The sequence below is a fragment of the Meriones unguiculatus genome, chromosome 4 (genome assembly GCF_030254825.1).
Source record: "Meriones unguiculatus strain TT.TT164.6M chromosome 4, Bangor_MerUng_6.1, whole genome shotgun sequence".
NCBI lineage: Eukaryota > Metazoa > Chordata > Mammalia > Rodentia > Muridae > Meriones > Meriones unguiculatus.
In genome coordinates this window covers 128,159,681-128,180,548 of record NC_083352.1, presented here as the reverse complement: position 1 = coordinate 128,180,548, position 20,868 = coordinate 128,159,681, and the positions used below count along the sequence as shown (strand labels likewise).

The 20,868-nt window shown below is 43.0% G+C and overlaps 1 protein-coding gene across 3 annotated transcripts in view; it reads left to right on the top strand.

Annotated features, from left to right (window-relative positions):
• The window catches only part of Ninl (ninein like), an 87,575-nt gene extending 77,608 nt beyond the window's left edge, over positions 1-9,967 (top strand). For 2 of the 3 annotated variants that reach the window (XM_060383115.1, XM_060383113.1), the window contains 7 exons: positions 443-547; positions 998-1,067; positions 4,898-5,056; positions 5,734-5,847; positions 6,748-6,918; positions 7,407-7,520; positions 9,090-9,967. In XM_060383115.1, the coding sequence (XP_060239098.1) occupies positions 443-547; positions 998-1,067; positions 4,898-5,056; positions 5,734-5,847; positions 6,748-6,918; positions 7,407-7,520; positions 9,090-9,281 (925 nt within the window). In that variant the 3' untranslated portion in view covers positions 9,282-9,967. The remainder of the gene's footprint in view (positions 1-442; positions 548-997; positions 1,068-4,897; positions 5,057-5,733; positions 5,848-6,747; positions 6,919-7,406; positions 7,521-9,089) is intronic. The other variant, XM_060383114.1, reaches the window with a different exon arrangement.
• The last annotated feature ends 10,901 nt before the right edge of the window (positions 9,968-20,868 follow it).

Genomic DNA, 20,868 nt, shown 5'->3' with positions numbered 1-20,868 from the left:
GCCCCAGCTATGTGCATGCCCACATTTTACCTTCTCTGTCCTTGCTGGTGGTGAGCTGACATAGATATTGTGCCCTGGACTGGCACATCTTTGTGAGATATACTGCTCAAAGTTTCCGTTTGGCTTCCAGACTTTTGTTTGGTTTGAGGCCCTTGGAGTATGGCCTCTGAAGATGTGTGACTTGGTTCTTCACAAGCTCTAGGTGTCTGTGGAGTCTAGGTGCTGAGTGCATGTAGGAGTTGTGGGTGTGGTCGAAAGGGCTTGGCCTTGGGGAGTGCAAACTGGAGCTTGCTCCCTCTCCTGGAGAATGTCTTGTGCTTGCCTCCTCTGGAGAGGGGTTGCAGCCTGCAGGTTTCAGCCCTCCCAACTATGAGCTGGCCATGAGGTTGTGTTCAGCTTGCCCCTTCCAGGCCTCAGCCTGCTTCTTTAACTTTGATCACAGGGCTGCATTTCAGAGGCTTTCTGAAGAAAACTTTGTGTTGAAAAGTGACCTGGGGAGAATTCAGCTGGAACTAGAAACTTCAGAGAGCAGAAATGAAACACAGAGGTAAAGTGGGCCTCACAGTTCCTTATTCCTGTGTATTGCCGGCCGTCGGGACTCTAGAATGAGCTTATGAGGGGCAGGTTGACAGTGAGGGACTGTGGGAAGATGGGCAAGCTGAAGGCCTCCAGCCCCCTTCTGTGGGTCAGCAGCCCCTAGATGCCTGCACCCTTGGAGCTCAGACAGAGTTCTGGTGTGTGTGTAACCTGCCCCATAACAGGCATCCCTCCCACAACCTAGGACATGGAATGTATCATCCCTGCAGAAATGTTCCATGAAGTACTTGAGGGCTGGGGCTGCCAATGTTTGGAGGGTAGCAGAGCCTGACACAGCCTGGTGACAGCCCACAGTGCTTTTCTCCAACCTTTACTACTGTCATCTGCAAGTTAGTGAGTCAGAGATGGGGACATGTTAGCCAGGTTATGAACTGATGTTTTTAATTTGCTTCTTCAACAGGCAGGAGATTGAGGTTTTAAAGAGAGACAAGGAACAGGCCTGCTTTGACCTGGAAGAGCTCAGCACACAGGTCAGTATTGACTGGCATGAGTGGTACTGCCCCCGCCCCTTGCTTTAGTGTTGAACTAATTTCTCTAATGAAGGGGGATTAGAATTTTTTTTTTCCTACAAGATCCCATTGCAGCCAACCCTAGTTCTCATCATGTCCCTGGTGAGGATACCTCCTCTCATAAGGACTCCAGTATCAGTTACTCTTTTATTATTATTATTATTTTTAAATTATACTTCATTTACTTTGTATCCCCCCTCTAGTTCCCTCCTTCCTTCCCTCCCAACCCCTTCCTTCTTCCCCCTTCTCCACACACTCCCCTCCCCAAGTCCACTGGTAGGGGAGGGTTTCTTTTTCTTCCTTCTGATCCTAGTCTGTTAAGTCTCATCAGGAGTGGCTGCATTGTCTTCCTCTGTGGCCTGGTAAGACTGCTCCCCCCTCAGGTGGAGGTGATCAAAGAGCAGGCCAATCAGTTCATGTCAGAAGCAGTCCCTGTTCCCATTACTATGGAACCCACTTGGACACTGAACTACCATGGGCTACGTCTGTGCAGGGGTTCTAGGTTATCTCCATGCATGGTACTTGATTGGAGTATGAGTCTCAGGAAAGATCCCTGTGCTCAAATTTTTTGGTTCTGTTACTCTCCTTGTGGACCTCCTGTCCTCTCCAGCTCTTACTATTATTTCCCACTTCTTACATAAGATTCCCTGCATTCTGCCCAAAATTTGGCCAGTCTCAACATCTGTTTTGATAGTCTGCAGGGCAGAGCCTTTCAGAGGCCCTCTGTGGGAGGCTCCTAACTTGTTTCCTGTTTTCTTCTTCTTTTAATGTCCATCCTCTTTGCCTTTGGAGTGGGGATTGAGCATTTTAGCCAGAGTCCTCCCCCTTGATTAGTTTCTTTAGGTATACAGATTTTAGTAGGTTTATTCTATGTTATATGTCTATATGAGTCAGTATATACCATGTGTGTCTTTCTGCTTCTGGGACAGCTCACTCAGGATGATCCTTTCCAGATCCTACCATTTACCTGCAAATTTCATGATTTCCTTGTTTTTAATTGCTGAGTAGTATTCCATTGTGTAAATGTACCACAATTTCTGTATCCATTCTTCAGTTGAGGGGCATCTGGGCTGTTTCCAGCTTCTGGCTGTTGCAAATAAAGCTGCTACAAACATGGTTGAGCAAATGTCCTTATTGTGTACTTAAGCATCTTTTGGGTATGTTCCTAGGGGTGGTATAGCTGGGTCTTGAGGAAGCGCTATTCCTTGTTGTCTAAGAAAGCGCCAGATTAATTTCCAGAATGGTTATACCAGTTTACATTCCCACCAGCAATGGAGGAGGGTTCCCCTTTCTCCACAACCTCTCCAGCATGTGTTGTCACTTGAGTTTTTGATCTTGGCCATTCTGATGGGTGTAAGGTGAAATCTCAGGGTTGTTTTGATTTGCATTTCCCTGATGGCTAATGACGTTGAACATTTCTTTAAGTGTTTCTCTGCCATTTGATATTCCTCTATCGAGAATTCTCTGTTTAGCTCTGTTTCCCATTTTTTAATTGGATAACTTGATCTGTTGCTTTTCAACTTCTTTAGTTCTTAGATATTAGCCCTCTGTCAAATAGAGGGTTGATGAAAATTCTTTCCCAATCTGTAGGCAGTCGCTTTGTTTTGATGACGGTGTCCTTTGCTTTACAGAAGCTTTTCAGTTTCATGAGGTTCCATTTATTGATTGTTGTTGCTCTTAGAGCCTGTGCTGTTGGTGTTCTGTTCAGGAAGTTGTCTCCTGTACCAATGAGTTCTAGGGTCTTCCCCACTTTTTCTTCTAACCGATTTAATGTGTCTGGTTTTATGTTGAGGTCTTTGATCCACTTGGACCTTTAGTTTTGTGCAGGGTGATAAGTATGGATCTATTTTCATTTTTCTGCATGTAGACATCCAGTTAGACCAGCACCATTTGTTGAAGATGCTATCTTTTTTCCATTGTATGGTTGTTTTTTTTTTTAGTTTGTTTGTTTTTTCCATTGTATGGTTTTGGCATCTTTGTCAAAGATCAGGTGTCCATAGGTGTGTTGGTTTATTTCTGGGTCTTCTATTCAGTTCCATTGATCTACCAGTCTGTTTCTATGCCAGAACCATGCAGTTTTTATTACTGTTGCTCTATAGTACAGCTTGAGATCAGGGATGGAGATACCTCCAGAAGGTCTTTTACTGTAGAGGATTATTTTAGCAATTCGTATCAGTTACTCTTTAAAGGTCTTCTTTCCAAATCTAGCCAACACTCTGGGGTGCTGTGCTTAGGAATTCAGTCCTTAACAATATCACAGCCAAGATGTGGTGTTGATCAGCTCTTGGAGCATATTTAGATCCCCCGATTTTCATATCTGTCCTCACTGGTTGCTTATGCACTGGACCCTGCATAATTGTATCACCTCAGTAGACTCCTGTGTTCTTCACAGACATGTGATTGATGTTTGTATTAGGGAATCCCTGTTGCCATTTAATTGCTAAGCCATTTTTCCCACCTGGCAACCCTAATCTTCCCTCCTTCCCAAAAATGTCATTTCAAAGAATAATGTAAATAGAACTATCTAAAATGTAGCCTTTCGGGTTGTTTTGTCATGCGTCACCATTTTTTTGGGAGTTGAGGACCAACAGTTTCTGTGTAGCAACAGTTTCTAATTATTGCTGTATGTCCTGTGTGTGTGTTCTTCTGAGTTGTATCATGACACTGCTCTTAAATACATCAGCAGATATCTCTCCAACAATTGCATTTCTTGCTGTAACGCTGAAGAGACCTAATGCTGCTAGCTCCTATTAGTCATTCCATAGTCACATTGCTTCAGTGATCTAAAGATTTCACAGTAAGCAGCTGACATATTCCTATAACTGTCAGCTCTCTCTCTCTCTCTCTCTCTCTCTCTCTCCGTGTATGTGTGTGTGTCTAAGCCAGCTATTTTGTCTTGTTTGCAGAGTGAAGGGGTTAGAGAATGAGCCTGGCACATCTCTAATGGCATCCTTGATCAGCATCATCAGAGATGTTGCTGAGAAGACTGGATATCTGGGGAGATCAGTGGTGTTCCTAGTGTGTGTGTGTGTGTGTGTGTGTGTGTGTGTGTGTGTGTGTGTGCATGGTCCTTCTCGGTGGGGCCAGGTTCTGGGCGTGTCCTAGGCAGAGGTACTGAAGGTCAGTATCCAAGAGGGTCAAGTAGATACTGTTTCTAGTGAGTCCCATTGAGACTGGTGGAAGCACAGGGTAGCTCCCTCATTGGGCACATGTCCAGTCAAATGACAAACAGGAACCTGGGTGCATCAGTCACAACTGATAAGACTGACAGGAGGAATTTGAACAACAGTGGATCAGTGTTTCTTTCTCATGAAGACTTGGAGTTAGGATGCAGAGATTGTAAATCTTTCTTCCTGTAGAGATCTGTGATGTATGGATTTCTGCTTGTGCTCTAAAGAAAGTTATTCAGACAAAAAACTATGCAATGAATGAAGAAGCTACAGGGAAAGATTTCCAGATATCTTCTAGGTCCTGGATATATCTTCATTTATTTATTATATATACAGTGTTCTGCCTGCATGTCAGAAGAGGATACCAGATTTCGTTATAGATGGTCATGAGCCACCAAAAATTCCCCTTGGTTGCTGGGAATTAAACTCAGGGTCTCTGGAAGAACAACCAGTGCTAACCCCTGAGCCATCTCTACAGCCTTAGACTCAACTTCTTGTTGTATATATTTATGGTAAATTTCTCCTTTGGAGCTAAAGCTAAGGAAGGTCTTTTCTACTTTCATAAATTAATAAATTCAGATTATGTACATAAAAATTGTATTTGAACTCTTTTTGCTCTAGACTCAGAAATACAAGGATGAATTGTCACAGCTTAACTGCAGGATCCTTCAACTAGAAGGAGACACTTCTGCCCTCCACACCCAGAAGGAGGAAAATCGCATTGCCATCCAACTGTTAATGCAGAAGCTGGAGGAGGCAGGATGCCGGGAGGAGCAGCAGGTTAGGAGCCACGGTGTCCTGCAAACCTTGGTGGATGGTTGGAAGGCGGGCCCACTGGGTGGTGGAGGCTGAGCAAGTAGGTGGGTTTCCCAACAAGTGAAATAAAGGGCAAGCCCTGGAGAAATGGATCAGCCTGAGCCGATTTGGCAAAGACACCAGGATGTAGAAAGCGGAGCATATTGGGTTACTGTGGGTCGTAGGAAAGCAAATGATAAGATCAACAGCAAGGACCCAGAAGTGTCCCCGCACATTAGCTTTGTAATTCTGCTTGTGAAGACTGCACCTAAAAACATTATCGATTTAGCTAGATTTGTTTTTATTGATGTCCTATTTATAATATTGAAACAGGACCAGAATCAATTTGAACATCAGCAGTAGGTGAATGAGTAAATGATGGCACAGCCATTAGATACCAAGTTCTCAAGTAGCAGTGTTTGGGAATAATCCAGGTTTCATAAGGAGGACAGCACTGCATGACTCTGTGCTTTCTGATACGAGTTCACAGGAGATGTGAACTTGTGTAGAAGAGGGCAAAGAAATTAAGTGTGGGCCTCGGGCTCTCAGGGTCAGGGGAGAGATCATAATTTATCTTGTTTTTTCTTGTTGATAACTTTCTGGTTTCAGTTTCTGCATTTTAGGGTCTGCTTTTAATTATGAAAATGTTTTTTTACAAACAGGGTGACCAAATCCAAAACCTTGAAGTTGAACTTGAACGTGTGAATGAGGAATGCCAGCGCTTACAACTGTCACAGGCAAAGATGACAGAAAGCCTTGAAGAAAGTCAGGGCCAGGTGGGTAGGTGAGGTGGTTGGAGGTAGTTGGTCCAGTCCTAGGCCATGAAAAGTAGGCTGACAGTTGCCATGACTCATCCAGCCCCCAAATGTTATTTGGCCAACCTGATGCTCCACAGCTGATCAGAAACTCATCAGGCTCAGGGCTATTCCAATTCTATTGTTAACATAAACAGATCAGCTTTGCCTCAAACAGGATCTCTGATGGAGGTATGTCCCATTCTTGTCTCTGGGGTCTCAGAGGTGTATAGACTGTGGCAGCCAGTTCTTTTAAGCTGCCAAGGGTGTTCTGTGTTTTAGATGAAGCATCCAGCATCAAATTCATTGAACTTGTGTTTCATTCCTCCCTTTAATTGCTTGATTGAAGGACTTGACAAAGTTATTATGCATATGTTAATAGCAGTGACTGCTCATAGCCATGCTGAGCTCTGTAGCTCTGGTTCCCTGGGTTTAGGACTTTATGCTACAGTCAGTTTCATCCCTGTGCCTGAATTCTCAATTCCTGTATATTAATCACAATATAGTACCTGAGTCATAGCTAAGTCTCAGAACTGTGAATTCCCCATGTAAGGAAACCAGGTGAGGTTCACATGGCTTACACCTCACTCTGGTCACATGAAGTAGGCTGTGATGGACAGTGAATGGAACAGAACCCGATCCAGCAACAAGAACCAGAGCTGTTGTTCTGAGGGTTACAGACAGTCTTTCCCTATCACATTGCATGGAAACACTGTGACTACTGGGATCGTGGTTCCAAGTCCCTGTATACACCTAGGCAGGTCCCACAGCACAGGGAGTGAGCTCTTCTGCCCTCTCTGGGGTAATCTAAACACAGACTATAACACTAGCACCTTTCACTATGTCTGCATTCATCAGTCATGTCAAAACTTATCCTTATAGCTGCACAATGTCCAGCTGAGACTGGAGGAAGCACAGTCCCAGCATGGCTGTGTTGTTCAACGTCTGCAAGATCAGATAGGTCATTTGGTTCCTGGAGCTCATGAAGCTGAGCTGCAGCACCTACTCAACCTCAAGGAGGAGGAGGCTGGGAGACGACTAAATGCACAGCAGGTGGGTGGGGATGTGCCATTTCAGGCTAGCTGAGGGTGAGGGCAAGGAAGCTGGAATGGCAAAGGACATCTTATAGAAGCTGTGGGTAGAATAGGGTCATGGTGAGTTCTCTCATAGTTGAAGAGTAAGAAGCCAGCTAACCTCATAGGCCCCTCCAGCCCAAGTCCCGAGGTCCTCCTAAACACATTCTGTGTTTATGTCATACCATCGTAGTCGGCCACCAATGGAAATAACTGAAGAATGATACCATTATGGAATATCATCTTTTGACATCGCCCATTTATGATGAAGATCCTGTGGACAGAGCAGTCCACAGGGTCTCTCTGAACTAGAAAAAGGTGGTTACTTCAGAGCCGTAGAGACACTGTTGATATCTGCACAGGTAGCAGATCATCCGTGTCACTCAGATTTCTACAGTTAGTCATTTTTTATTTACAAAACAACTCAGGGATTTGCTTATAAGTGCAAAAACTGCAACTTTTGTACAGGAAGAATACAAACAGCAACTGAAGGCCAGGGAGGACCAAGTGGAGGATGCTGAGGCTCGGTTACACAATGTGGAGTGGCTGCTCCAGGAGAAGGTGGAGGAACTTCGAGAGCAGGTGAGTGCAGCCTCTTGCCCTTCCTCAGTGGACTCTCCTCTCAGTGGCCCAGGAAGTCTGTGTCCCCAGAACCTGAGATCCATTGTGGGGATCATTCAGAATTACAGGCAGAAAGTGCATAATTCTTTAAATTAGTAGTTACTAATCCAGGGAGATGGACTTCTCAATACATACCATACTGTATTTGCACATCATGTCAAAGTTGTGGCTGCAGTCTCAGGATGGACACTATTGGTTCATCTTTTGGCTTGTCAGTCATCAGATGCCCTTCCGGTTCTCTGTGAAGGCTGCCTCAGGGATCTCACTTCAGAGGCTGAGACAGAAACCTTAGCACAGGTAGGGTTGTTGAGTGTCACATGTAGGTGAAACTACACTTGAACTGGAGCCCAGGAAAGAGGCAGAAGTCCTTCACTGTGACAGTACTCCTGGATGAGGCTTGTGCTGAGGGACCTCCTGACCAGGTATGTGCCTGCCACATTCTAGTCCTCCACTAGCCCTCCCTTTGTAGTTTGAGGCGAGGGTTTGGCACTGGTGTGGCTGGCTGATGAGCTCAAGTGCCTGGCGCTTCTGATGCGACTTTGTATATACACAGCTGACACTCAGTTGGTACCTCCTCATGGCTTGTTTACTTGAGTATACAGGACACGGCCATCCATTTCTTGCCACAGTAATTTTCAAAACAAAGTGATTTCAGCCAAGGCTGTTGCTTTATAACGTGGAGCCGTCCAAGGCTAGGCACAGCCTGAAAGCTGCCACTCACTCAAAACTAAGCCAGGCCAGCCTGTTTTCACTTCCACTCCAACAAGTCTCTCCAACCACAGCTCTTCACACCTGCCAGCCACGGGTCTTTGTATGTAGCCTTTTCTCCGCTTGCAGTGCTCATGGCCAGCTTTGACTAGCTTCTTGGCTTATTCATACCTCTGTTTTCAGATGGGCTCTCCCCTGTTCATCTCACCCATAATGGCATACACTGCTCCGGTTCCTTTGCCTTATGTTTCTGTCTGTGCCATTGTTAGTGTGTTCTGTCACAGCAGTGGTGTTGCCAGTGTGGGCACAATGTCTATGTCCGTATATTCCATATGGCCTCATGGAGCCCAGTGCTCAGCTCTTGTGCCTGTGTGTGTCTTGAACAAGGACGAGGGCTGCTGCCTGAAGCAGTGTCTCCATCAGTGAAACCTGTCCAGCCTCCCTGTATATAGCACCTGGCTCACACACCTGGCTGTGAGGATGGCTGTAACGACTCAGTGTGTCCTGTGTGGCATCACCAAGGAAGAGCACACAGACAAGAACCAAGCACTCTGGAGACTTCAAGGTTTCATTGTTTTACCCTTGTAGGGCTTTTTGTTTCAAAGCAAAAATGATCATAAAATTATCTTACGTTTTCCCCAAATAGTTCTGCAGATTCTCACTTTCCTTCCTTGTATCAGGGAACAGACATTGTCATTGTATCCAGTATGTGTGTCTGACCTCAAGAACACCAAGGGCAGTGCTGGAGTAGAGGATAAGGGGCAGGCTGACCTATCAGCCCACAGCAGTTCACAGGAAAATGTGGCTCTCTTCCCTGTCTAGCTGGAGAAGAACACTAGGTCCGACCTGCTGCTTAAGGAACTGTATGTGGAGAATGCCCACCTCATGAAAGTTGTTCAGCTCACAGAGGAGAAGCAGCGAGGTGCTGAGAAGAAAAACTGTGTCCTGGAAGAAAAAGTTCGAGCTCTCAACAAACTGATCAGTAAGATGGCACAAGCATCACTTTCCGTGTAGAGGCTGCTGTTTCTTGGAGTTCATGTGAAGGAATATCTTTTTAAATAATGCTCCTCTGGTGCCATAAGTTTCTATGGCTCACTAGCCATACCTGCTAGACACAGGAGGGGTCCTGGTCACCCTACAAGCATTCAGTGAATGTCTATTATGTGCCAGGTTCTGAGGAAGCATACATGGTACGGTCTGTTGTGGCTGAGGGTCTGGGGGTAACATTCTGGGTTCAGTTTCTAAGTTTGACCCTATTGAGAATGACCCAGGCTCTCAGTAAAAAACAACAGAGAGAAAGGAGCTGAGTACTTTTGAGTGTTGTGCTTTGGGCTGGAAGACTGAAATGCAGAATCAGGTTCTAAGTGTTTTACCCCTGTGTGGGATGTTGTCAGAGCTCTCCATGTGGGTCAGTACATCCCCCTGGGAGGAGGGCATTCTCTAGCAGTCCTCTGCTGCTCCTGGGGTGGGAGGGAAGGTGGCATCTGAGGTGGTGGACTCAGGGAGAGCAGTGTTCATTACAAGTGCAATCTCATTACAAAATTGTTATCACACTGGAAATTGTACATTTTTAAAGGTATAGTTTTATAACTGAGATATACCTAAATTATGACCAATGATTTACCAGAGTATTCTACTGTGATATGAAGAGCTCCTGTATTTTCAATAACTTCTTTTCTATTAAAATTGATTTAACTCAAGGTTTTTTTTTTTGTTATTGTTGCTGTTTTTAAATTTTTAATAATTTCACACATAGGTAAACACCTTTGTAAGAATTGTTGTGGGGCTGGGAAGAAGGTTCAGTGGACAAAGTGTTTGCTGTGCAAGCATGAGGACAGAGATTAGATCCTTGCAGTAAAAATACAAGCAGAGATTGATAGGTGTAGTAGCGCATATCTTTAATCCAGTGGTTCTCGAGCTTCGGGTCACAACGCCTTTGGCAGTCACATATCAGATATCCTGCATGTCAGATATTTAGATTACAATTTTAGCAAATTTACAGTTATGAAGTAGCTATGAAATAATTTTAGGGATGGGAGTCATCACAATATGAGGAACTGTATTAAAGGGCCACATCATTAGGATGGTTGAAAGAACCACTGCTTTAATCCCATCACTCAAGAATCTGGCAGGTGGATCTCTTTGAGTTTGAGGCTGGCCTGGTCTCCACAGGGAGTTCCAGGACAGCCAGAGCTACATAGTAAGACCCTGTCTTGGGGGAAAACAAAAAACAAACAAACAACAAAACAAAACAAAACAGGAAACAAACAGGGATTCCCTATTCCAGTCAGCTCTTTACCCAGAAGTGAACAAAATGTCTTTTACCCATCAGGAAAATATTAATCTCAGTATAGTTTGTATTATACCAGCATAGGCACTGTAAAAACTCAGAGTGGGGACAGGAAATATTAACCTCAGTATAGTTTGTGTTATACCAGCACAGGCACTGTAAAACTCAGAGTGGGGACAGGAAATATTAATCTCAGTATAGTTTGTGTTATACCAGCACAGGCACTGTAAAAACTCAGAGTGGGGACAGGAAATATTAACCTCAGTATAGTTTGTGTTATACCAGCACAGGCACTGTAAAACTCAGAGTGGGGACAGGAAATATTAACCTCAGTATAGTTTGTGTTATACCAGCACAGGCACTGTAAAACTCAGAGTGGGGACAGGAAATACTAACCTCAGTATAGTTTGTGTTATACCAGCACAGGCACTGTAAAACTCAGAGTGGGGACAGGAAATATTAACCTCAGTATAGTTTGTGTTATACCAGCACAGGCACTGTAAAACTCAGAGTGGGGACAGGAAATATTAACCTCAGTATAGTTTGTGTTATACCAGCACAGGCACTGTAAAACTCAGAGTGGGGACAGGAAATATTAATCTCAGTATAGTTTGTGTTATACCAGCACAGGCACTGTAAAACTCAGAGTGGGGACAGGAAATACTAACCTCAGTATAGTTTGTGTTATACCAGCACAGGCACTGTAAAACTCAGAGTGGGGACAGGAAATATTAACCTCAGTATAGTTTGTGTTATACCAGCACAGGCACTGTAAAACTCAGAGTGAGGACAGGAAATACTAACCTCAGTATAGTTTGTGTTATACCAGCACAGGCACTGTAAAACTCAGAGTGGGGACAGGAAATATTAACCTCAGTATAGTTTGTGTTATACCAGCACAGGCACTGTAAAACTCAGAGTGGGGACAGGAAATATTAACCTCAGTATAGTTTGTGTTATACCAGCACAGGCACTGTAAAACTCAGAGTGGGGACAGGAAATATTAACCTCAGTATAGTTTGTGTTATACCAGCATAAGCACTGTAAAACTCAGAGTGGGGACAGGAAATATTAACCTCAGTATAGTTTGTGTTATACCAGCACAGGCACTGTAAAACTCAGAGTGGGGACAGGAAATATTAACCTCAGTATAGTTTGTGTTATACCAGCACAGGCACTGTAAAACTCAGAGTGGGGACAGGAAATATTAACCTCAGTATAGTTTGTGTTATACCAGCACAGGCACTGTAAAACTCAGAGTGGGGACAGGAAATATTAACCTCAGTATAGTTTGTGTTATACCAGCACAGGCACTGTAAAACTCAGAGTGGGGACAGGAAATACTAACCTCAGTATAGTTTGTGTTATACCAGCACAGGCACTGTAAAAACTCAGAGTGGGGACAGGAAATATTAACCTCAGTATAGTTTGTGTTATACCAGCACAGGCACTGTAAAACTCAGAGTGGGGACAGGAAATATTAACCTCAGTATAGTTTGTGTTATACCAGCACAGGCACTGTAAAAACTCAGAGTGGGGACAGGAAATATTAACCTCAGTATAGTTTGTGTTATACCAGCACAGGCACTGTAAAACTCAGAGTGGGGACAGGAAATATTAACCTCAGTATAGTTTGTGTTATACCAGCACAGGCACTGTAAAACTCAGAGTGGGGACAGGAAATATTAACCTCAGTATAGTTTGTGTTATACCAGCACAGGCACTGTAAAAACTCAGAGTGGGGACAGGAAATATTAACCTCAGTATAGTTTGTGTTATACCAGCACAGGCACTGTAAAACTCAGAGTGGGGACAGGAAATATTAACCTCAGTATAGTTTGTGTTATACCAGCACAGGCACTGTAAAACTCAGAGTGGGGACAGGAAATATTAACCTCAGTATAGTTTGTGTTATACCAGCACAGGCACTGTAAAACTCAGAGTGGGGACAGGAAATATTAACCTCAGTATAGTTTGTGTTATACCAGCACAGGCACTGTAAAACTCAGAGTGGGGACAGGAAATATTAACCTCAGTATAGTTTGTGTTATACCAGCACAGGCACTGTAAAAACTCAGAGTGGGGACAGGAAATATTAACCTCAGTATAGTTTGTGTTATACCAGCACAGGCACTGTAAAACTCAGAGTGGGGACAGGAAATATTAACCTCAGTATAGTTTGTGTTATACCAGCACAGGCACTGTAAAACTCAGAGTGGGGACAGGAAATATTAACCTCAGTATAGTTTGTGTTATACCAGCACAGGCACTGTAAAACTCAGAGTGGGGACAGGAAATATTAACCTCAGTATAGTTTGTGTTATACCAGCACAGGCACTGTAAAACTCAGAGTGGGGACAGGAAATATTAACCTCAGTATAGTTTGTGTTATACCAGCACAGGCACTGTAAAACTCAGAGTGGGGACAGGAAATACTAACCTCAGTATAGTTTGTGTTATACCAGCACAGGCACTGTAAAACTCAGAGTGGGGACAGGAAATATTAACCTCAGTATAGTTTGTGTTATACCAGCACAGGCACTGTAAAACTCAGAGTGGGGACAGGAAATATTAACCTCAGTATAGTTTGTGTTATACCAGCACAGGCACTGTAAAACTCAGAGTGGGGACAGGAAATATTAACCTCAGTATAGTTTGTGTTATACCAGCACAGGGACTGTAAAACTCAGAGTGGGGACAGGAAATATTAACCTCAGTATAGTTTGTGTTATACCAGCACAGGCACTGTAAAACTCAGAGTGGGGACAGGAAATATTAACCTCAGTATAGTTTGTGTTATACCAGCACAGGCACTGTAAAACTCAGAGTGGGGACAGGAAATATTAACCTCAGTATAGTTTGTGTTATACCAGCACAGGCACTGTAAAACTCAGAGTGGGGACAGGAAATACTAACCTCAGTATAGTTTGTGTTATACCAGCACAGGCACTGTAAAACTCAGAGTGGGGACAGGAAATATTAACCTCAGTATAGTTTGTGTTATACCAGCACAGGCACTGTAAAACTCAGAGTGGGGACAGGAAATACTAACCTCAGTATAGTTTGTGTTATACCAGCACAGGCACTGTAAAAACTCAGAGTGGGGACAGGAAATATTAACCTCAGTATAGTTTGTGTTATACCAGCACAGGCACTGTAAAACTCAGAGTGGGGACAGGAAATATTAACCTCAGTATAGTTTGTGTTATACCAGCACAGGCACTGTAAAACTCAGAGTGGGGACAGGAAATATTAACCTCAGTATAGTTTGTGTTATACCAGCACAGGCACTGTAAAACTCAGAGTGGGGACAGGAAATATTAACCTCAGTATAGTTTGTGTTATACCAGCACAGGCACTGTAAAACTCAGAGTGGGGACAGGAAATATTAACCTCAGTATAGTTTGTGTTATACCAGCACAGGCACTGTAAAACTCAGAGTGGGGACAGGAAATATTAACCTCAGTATAGTTTGTGTTATACCAGCACAGGCACTGTAAAACTCAGAGTGGGGACAGGAAATATTAACCTCAGTATAGTTTGTGTTATACCAGCACAGGCACTGTAAAACTCAGAGTGGGGACAGGAAATATTAACCTCAGTATAGTTTGTGTTATACCAGCATAAGCACTGTAAAACTCAGAGTGGGGACAGGAAATATTAATCTCAGTATAGTTTGTGTTATACCAGCACAGGCACTGTAAAACTCAGAGTGGGGACAGGAAATATTAACCTCAGTATAGTTTGTGTTATACCAGCACAGGCACTGTAAAACTCAGAGTGGGGACAGGAAATATTAACCTCAGTATAGTTTGTGTTATACCAGCATAAGCACTGTAAAACTCAGAGTGGGGACAGGAAATATTAATCTCAGTATAGTTTGTGTTATACCAGCACAGGCACTGTAAAACTCAGAGTGGGGACAGGAAATATTAACCTCAGTATAGTTTGTGTTATACCAGCATAAGCACTGTAAAACTCAGAGTGGGGACAGGAAATATTAATCTCAGTATAGTTTGTGTTATACCAGCACAGGCACTGTAAAACTCAGAGTGGGGACAGGAAATATTAACCTCAGTATAGTTTGTGTTATACCAGCACAGGCACTGTAAAACTCAGAGTGGGGACAGGAAATATTAACCTCAGTATAGTTTGTGTTATACCAGCACAGGCACTGTAAAAACTCAGAGTGGGGACAGGAAATATTAACCTCAGTATAGTTTGTGTTATACCAGCACAGGCACTGTAAAACTCAGAGTGGGGACAGGAAATATTAACCTCAGTATAGTTTGTGTTATACCAGCACAGGCACTGTAAAAACTCAGAGTGGGGACAGGAAATATTAACCTCAGTATAGTTTGTGTTATACCAGCACAGGCACTGTAAAAACTCAGAGTGGGGACAGGAAATACTAACCTCAGTATAGTTTGTGTTATACCAGCACAGGCACTGTAAAACTCAGAGTGGGGACAGGAAATATTAACCTCAGTATAGTTTGTGTTATACCAGCACAGGCACTGTAAAACTCAGAGTGGGGACAGGAAATATTAATCTCAGTATAGTTTGTGTTATACCAGCACAGGCACTGTAAAACTCAGAGTGGGGACAGGAAATACTAACCTCAGTATAGTTTGTGTTATACCAGCACAGGCACTGTAAAACTCAGAGTGGGGACAGGAAATATTAACCTCAGTATAGTTTGTGTTATACCAGCACAGGCACTGTAAAACTCAGAGTGGGGACAGGAAATACTAACCTCAGTATAGTTTGTGTTATACCAGCACAGGCACTGTAAAACTCAGAGTGGGGACAGGAAATATTAACCTCAGTATAGTTTGTGTTATACCAGCACAGGCACTGTAAAACTCAGAGTGGGGACACGAAATATTAATCTCAGTATAGTTTGTGTTATACCAGCACAGGCACTGTAAAACTCAGAGTGGGGACAGGAAATATTAACCTCAGTATAGTTTGTGTTATACCAGCATAAGCACTGTAAAACTCAGAGTGGGGACAGGAAATATTAACCTCAGTATAGTTTGTGTTATACCAGCACAGGCACTGTAAAACTCAGAGTGGGGACAGGAAATATTAACCTCAGTATAGTTTGTGTTATACCAGCACAGGCACTGTAAAACTCAGAGTGGGGACAGGAAATATTAACCTCAGTATAGTTTGTGTTATACCAGCACAGGCACTGTAAAACTCAGAGTGGGGACAGGAAATATTAACCTCAGTATAGTTTGTGTTATACCAGCACAGGCACTGTAAAACTCAGAGTGGGGACAGGAAATATTAATCTCAGTATAGTTTGTGTTATACCAGCACAGGCACTGTAAAACTCAGAGTGGGGACAGGAAATATTAACCTCAGTATAGTTTGTGTTATACCAGCACAGGCACTGTAAAACTCAGAGTGGGGACAGGAAATATTAACCTCAGTATAGTTTGTGTTATACCAGCACAGGCACTGTAAAACTCAGAGTGGGGACAGGAAATACTAACCTCAGTATAGTTTGTGTTATACCAGCACAGGCACTGTAAAACTCAGAGTGGGGACAGGAAATATTAACCTCAGTATAGTTTGTGTTATACCAGCACAGGCACTGTAAAACTCAGAGTGGGGACAGGAAATACTAACCTCAGTATAGTTTGTGTTATACCAGCACAGGCACTGTAAAACTCAGAGTGGGGACAGGAAATATTAACCTCAGTATAGTTTGTGTTATACCAGCACAGGCACTGTAAAACTCAGAGTGGGGACAGGAAATATTAACCTCAGTATAGTTTGTGTTATACCAGCACAGGCACTGTAAAAACTCAGAGTGGGGACAGGAAATATTAACCTCAGTATAGTTTGTGTTATACCAGCACAGGCACTGTAAAACTCAGAGTGGGGACAGGAAATATTAACCTCAGTATAGTTTGTGTTATACCAGCACAGGCACTGTAAAAACTCAGAGTGGGGACAGGAAATATTAACCTCAGTATAGTTTGTGTTATACCAGCACAGGCACTGTAAAAACTCAGAGTGGGGACAGGAAATACTAACCTCAGTATAGTTTGTGTTATACCAGCACAGGCACTGTAAAACTCAGAGTGGGGACAGGAAATATTAACCTCAGTATAGTTTGTGTTATACCAGCACAGGCACTGTAAAACTCAGAGTGGGGACAGGAAATATTAATCTCAGTATAGTTTGTGTTATACCAGCACAGGCACTGTAAAACTCAGAGTGGGGACAGGAAATATTAACCTCAGTATAGTTTGTGTTATACCAGCACAGGCACTGTAAAACTCAGAGTGGGGACAGGAAATATTAATCTCAGTATAGTTTGTGTTATACCAGCACAGGCACTGTAAAACTCAGAGTGGGGACAGGAAATACTAACCTCAGTATAGTTTGTGTTATACCAGCACAGGCACTGTAAAACTCAGAGTGGGGACAGGAAATATTAACCTCAGTATAGTTTGTGTTATACCAGCACAGGCACTGTAAAACTCAGAGTGGGGACAGGAAATACTAACCTCAGTATAGTTTGTGTTATACCAGCACAGGCACTGTAAAACTCAGAGTGGGGACAGGAAATATTAACCTCAGTATAGTTTGTGTTATACCAGCACAGGCACTGTAAAACTCAGAGTGGGGACAGGAAATATTAATCTCAGTATAGTTTGTGTTATACCAGCACAGGCACTGTAAAACTCAGAGTGGGGACAGGAAATATTAACCTCAGTATAGTTTGTGTTATACCAGCATAAGCACTGTAAAACTCAGAGTGGGGACAGGAAATATTAACCTCAGTATAGTTTGTGTTATACCAGCACAGGCACTGTAAAACTCAGAGTGGGGACAGGAAATATTAACCTCAGTATAGTTTGTGTTATACCAGCACAGGCACTGTAAAACTCAGAGTGGGGACAGGAAATATTAACCTCAGTATAGTTTGTGTTATACCAGCACAGGCACTGTAAAACTCAGAGTGGGGACAGGAAATATTAACCTCAGTATAGTTTGTGTTATACCAGCACAGGCACTGTAAAACTCAGAGTGGGGACAGGAAATATTAATCTCAGTATAGTTTGTGTTATACCAGCACAGGCACTGTAAAACTCAGAGTGGGGACAGGAAATATTAACCTCAGTATAGTTTGTGTTATACCAGCACAGGCACTGTAAAACTCAGAGTGGGGACAGGAAATATTAACCTCAGTATAGTTTGTGTTATACCAGCACAGGCACTGTAAAACTCAGAGTGGGGACAGGAAATACTAACCTCAGTATAGTTTGTGTTATACCAGCACAGGCACTGTAAAACTCAGAGTGGGGACAGGAAATATTAACCTCAGTATAGTTTGTGTTATACCAGCACAGGCACTGTAAAACTCAGAGTGGGGACAGGAAATACTAACCTCAGTATAGTTTGTGTTATACCAGCACAGGCACTGTAAAACTCAGAGTGGGGACAGGAAATATTAACCTCAGTATAGTTTGTGTTATACCAGCACAGGCACTGTAAAACTCAGAGTGGGGACAGGAAATATTAACCTCAGTATAGTTTGTGTTATACCAGCACAGGCACTGTAAAAACTCAGAGTGGGGACAGGAAATATTAACCTCAGTATAGTTTGTGTTATACCAGCACAGGCACTGTAAAAACTCAGAGTGGGGACAGGAAATATTAACCTCAGTATAGTTTGTGTTATACCAGCACAGGCACTGTAAAACTCAGAGTGGGGACAGGAAATATTAACCTCAGTATAGTTTGTGTTATACCAGCACAGGCACTGTAAAACTCAGAGTGGGGACAGGAAATACTAACCTCAGTATAGTTTGTGTTATACCAGCACAGGCACTGTAAAACTCAGAGTGGGGACAGGAAATATTAACCTCAGTATAGTTTGTGTTATACCAGCACAGGCACTGTAAAACTCAGAGTGGGGACAGGAAATATTAATCTCAGTATAGTTTGTGTTATACCAGCACAGGCACTGTAAAACTCAGAGTGGGGACAGGAAATATTAACCTCAGTATAGTTTGTGTTATACCAGCACAGGCACTGTAAAACTCAGAGTGGGGACAGGAAATATTAATCTCAGTATAGTTTGTGTTATACCAGCACAGGCACTGTAAAACTCAGAGTGGGGACAGGAAATATTAACCTCAGTATAGTTTGTGTTATACCAGCACAGGCACTGTAAAACTCAGAGTGGGGACAGGAAATATTAACCTCAGTATAGTTTGTGTTATACCAGCACAGGCACTGTAAAACTCAGAGTGGGGACAGGAAATACTAACCTCAGTATAGTTTGTGTTATACCAGCACAGGCACTGTAAAACTCAGAGTGGGGACAGGAAATATTAACCTCAGTATAGTTTGTGTTATACCAGCACAGGCACTGTAAAACTCAGAGTGGGGACAGGAAATACTAACCTCAGTATAGTTTGTGTTATACCAGCACAGGCACTGTAAAACTCAGAGTGGGGACAGGAAATATTAACCTCAGTATAGTTTGTGTTATACCAGCACAGGCACTGTAAAACTCAGAGTGGGGACAGGAAATATTAACCTCAGTATAGTTTGTGTTATACCAGCACAGGCACTGTAAAAACTCAGAGTGGGGACAGGAAATATTAACCTCAGTATAGTTTGTGTTATACCAGCACAGGCACTGTAAAACTCAGAGTGGGGACAGGAAATATTAACCTCAGTATAGTTTGTGTTATACCAGCACAGGCACTGTAAAACTCAGAGTGGGGACAGGAAATACTAACCTCAGTATAGTTTGTGTTATACCAGCACAGGCACTGTAAAACTCAGAGTGGGGACAGGAAATATTAACCTCAGTATAGTTTGTGTTATACCAGCACAGGCACTGTAAAACTCAGAGTGGGGACAGGAAATATTAACCTCAGTATAGTTTGTGTTATACCAGCACAGGCACTGTAAAACTCAGAGTGGGGACAGGAAATATTAACCTCAGTATAGTTTGTGTTATACCAGCACAGGCACTGTAAAACTCAGAGTGGGGACAGGAAATATTAACCTCAGTATAGTTTGTGTTATACCAGCACAGGCACTGTAAAACTCAGAGTGGGGACAGGAAATATTAACCTCAGTATAGTTTGTGTTATACCAGCACAGGCACTGTAAAACTCAGAGTGGGGACAGGAAATATTAACCTCAGTATAGTTTGTGTTATACCAGCACAGGCACTGTAAAACTCAGAGTGGGGACAGGAAATATTAACCTCAGTATAGTTTGTGTTATACCAGCACAGGCACTGTAAAACTCAGAGTGGGGACAGGAAATATTAACCTCAGTATAGTTTGTGTTATACCAGCACAGGCACTGTAAAACTCAGAGTGGGGACAGGAAATATTAACCTCAGTATAGTTTGTGTTATACCAGCACAGGCACTGTAAAACTCAGAGTGGGGACAGGAAATATTAACCTCAGTATAGTTTGTGTTATACCAGCACAGGCACTGTAAAAACTCAGAGTGGGGACAGGAAATATTAACCTCAGTATAGTTTGTGTTATACCAGCACAGGCACTGTAAAACTCAGAGTGGGGACAGGAAATATTAACCTCAGTATAGTTTGTGTTATACCAGCATAAGCACTGTAAAACTCAGAGTGGGGACAGGAAATATTAACCTCAGTATAGTTTGTGTTATACCAGCACAGGCACTGTAAAACTCAGAGTGGGGACAGGAAATATTAATCTCAGTATAGTTTGTGTTATACCAGCACAGGCACTGTAAAACTCAGAGTGGGGACAGGAAATATTAACCTCAGTATAGTTTGTGTTATACCAGCACAGGCACTGTAAAACTCAGAGTGGGGACAGGAAATATTAACCTCAGTATAGTTTGTGTTATACCAGCACAGGCACTGTAAAACTCAGAGTGGGGACAGGAAATATTAACCTCAGTATAGTTTGTGTTATACCAGCACAGGCACTGTAAAAACTCAGAGTGGGGACAGGAAATATTAACCTCAGTATAGTTTGTGTTATACCAGCACAGGCACTGTAAAACTCAGAGTGGGGACAGGAAATATTAACCTCAGTATAGTTTGTGTTATACCAGCACAGGCACTGTAAAACTCAGAGTGGGGACAGGTGGTGGTGGTGCATGCCTTGACTTTAATCCCAACACTTGGGAATCAGAGACATGTGCCAGCCTGGTCTACAGAGCAAGTTCCAGGACAGCCAGGACTGCACAGAGAAACCCTGTCTCAAAGAAAAAACAAAAACCCACCTCACAGTGGGTACACTTCTTAATTTGGGCTCTGCCTAGCACTGAAG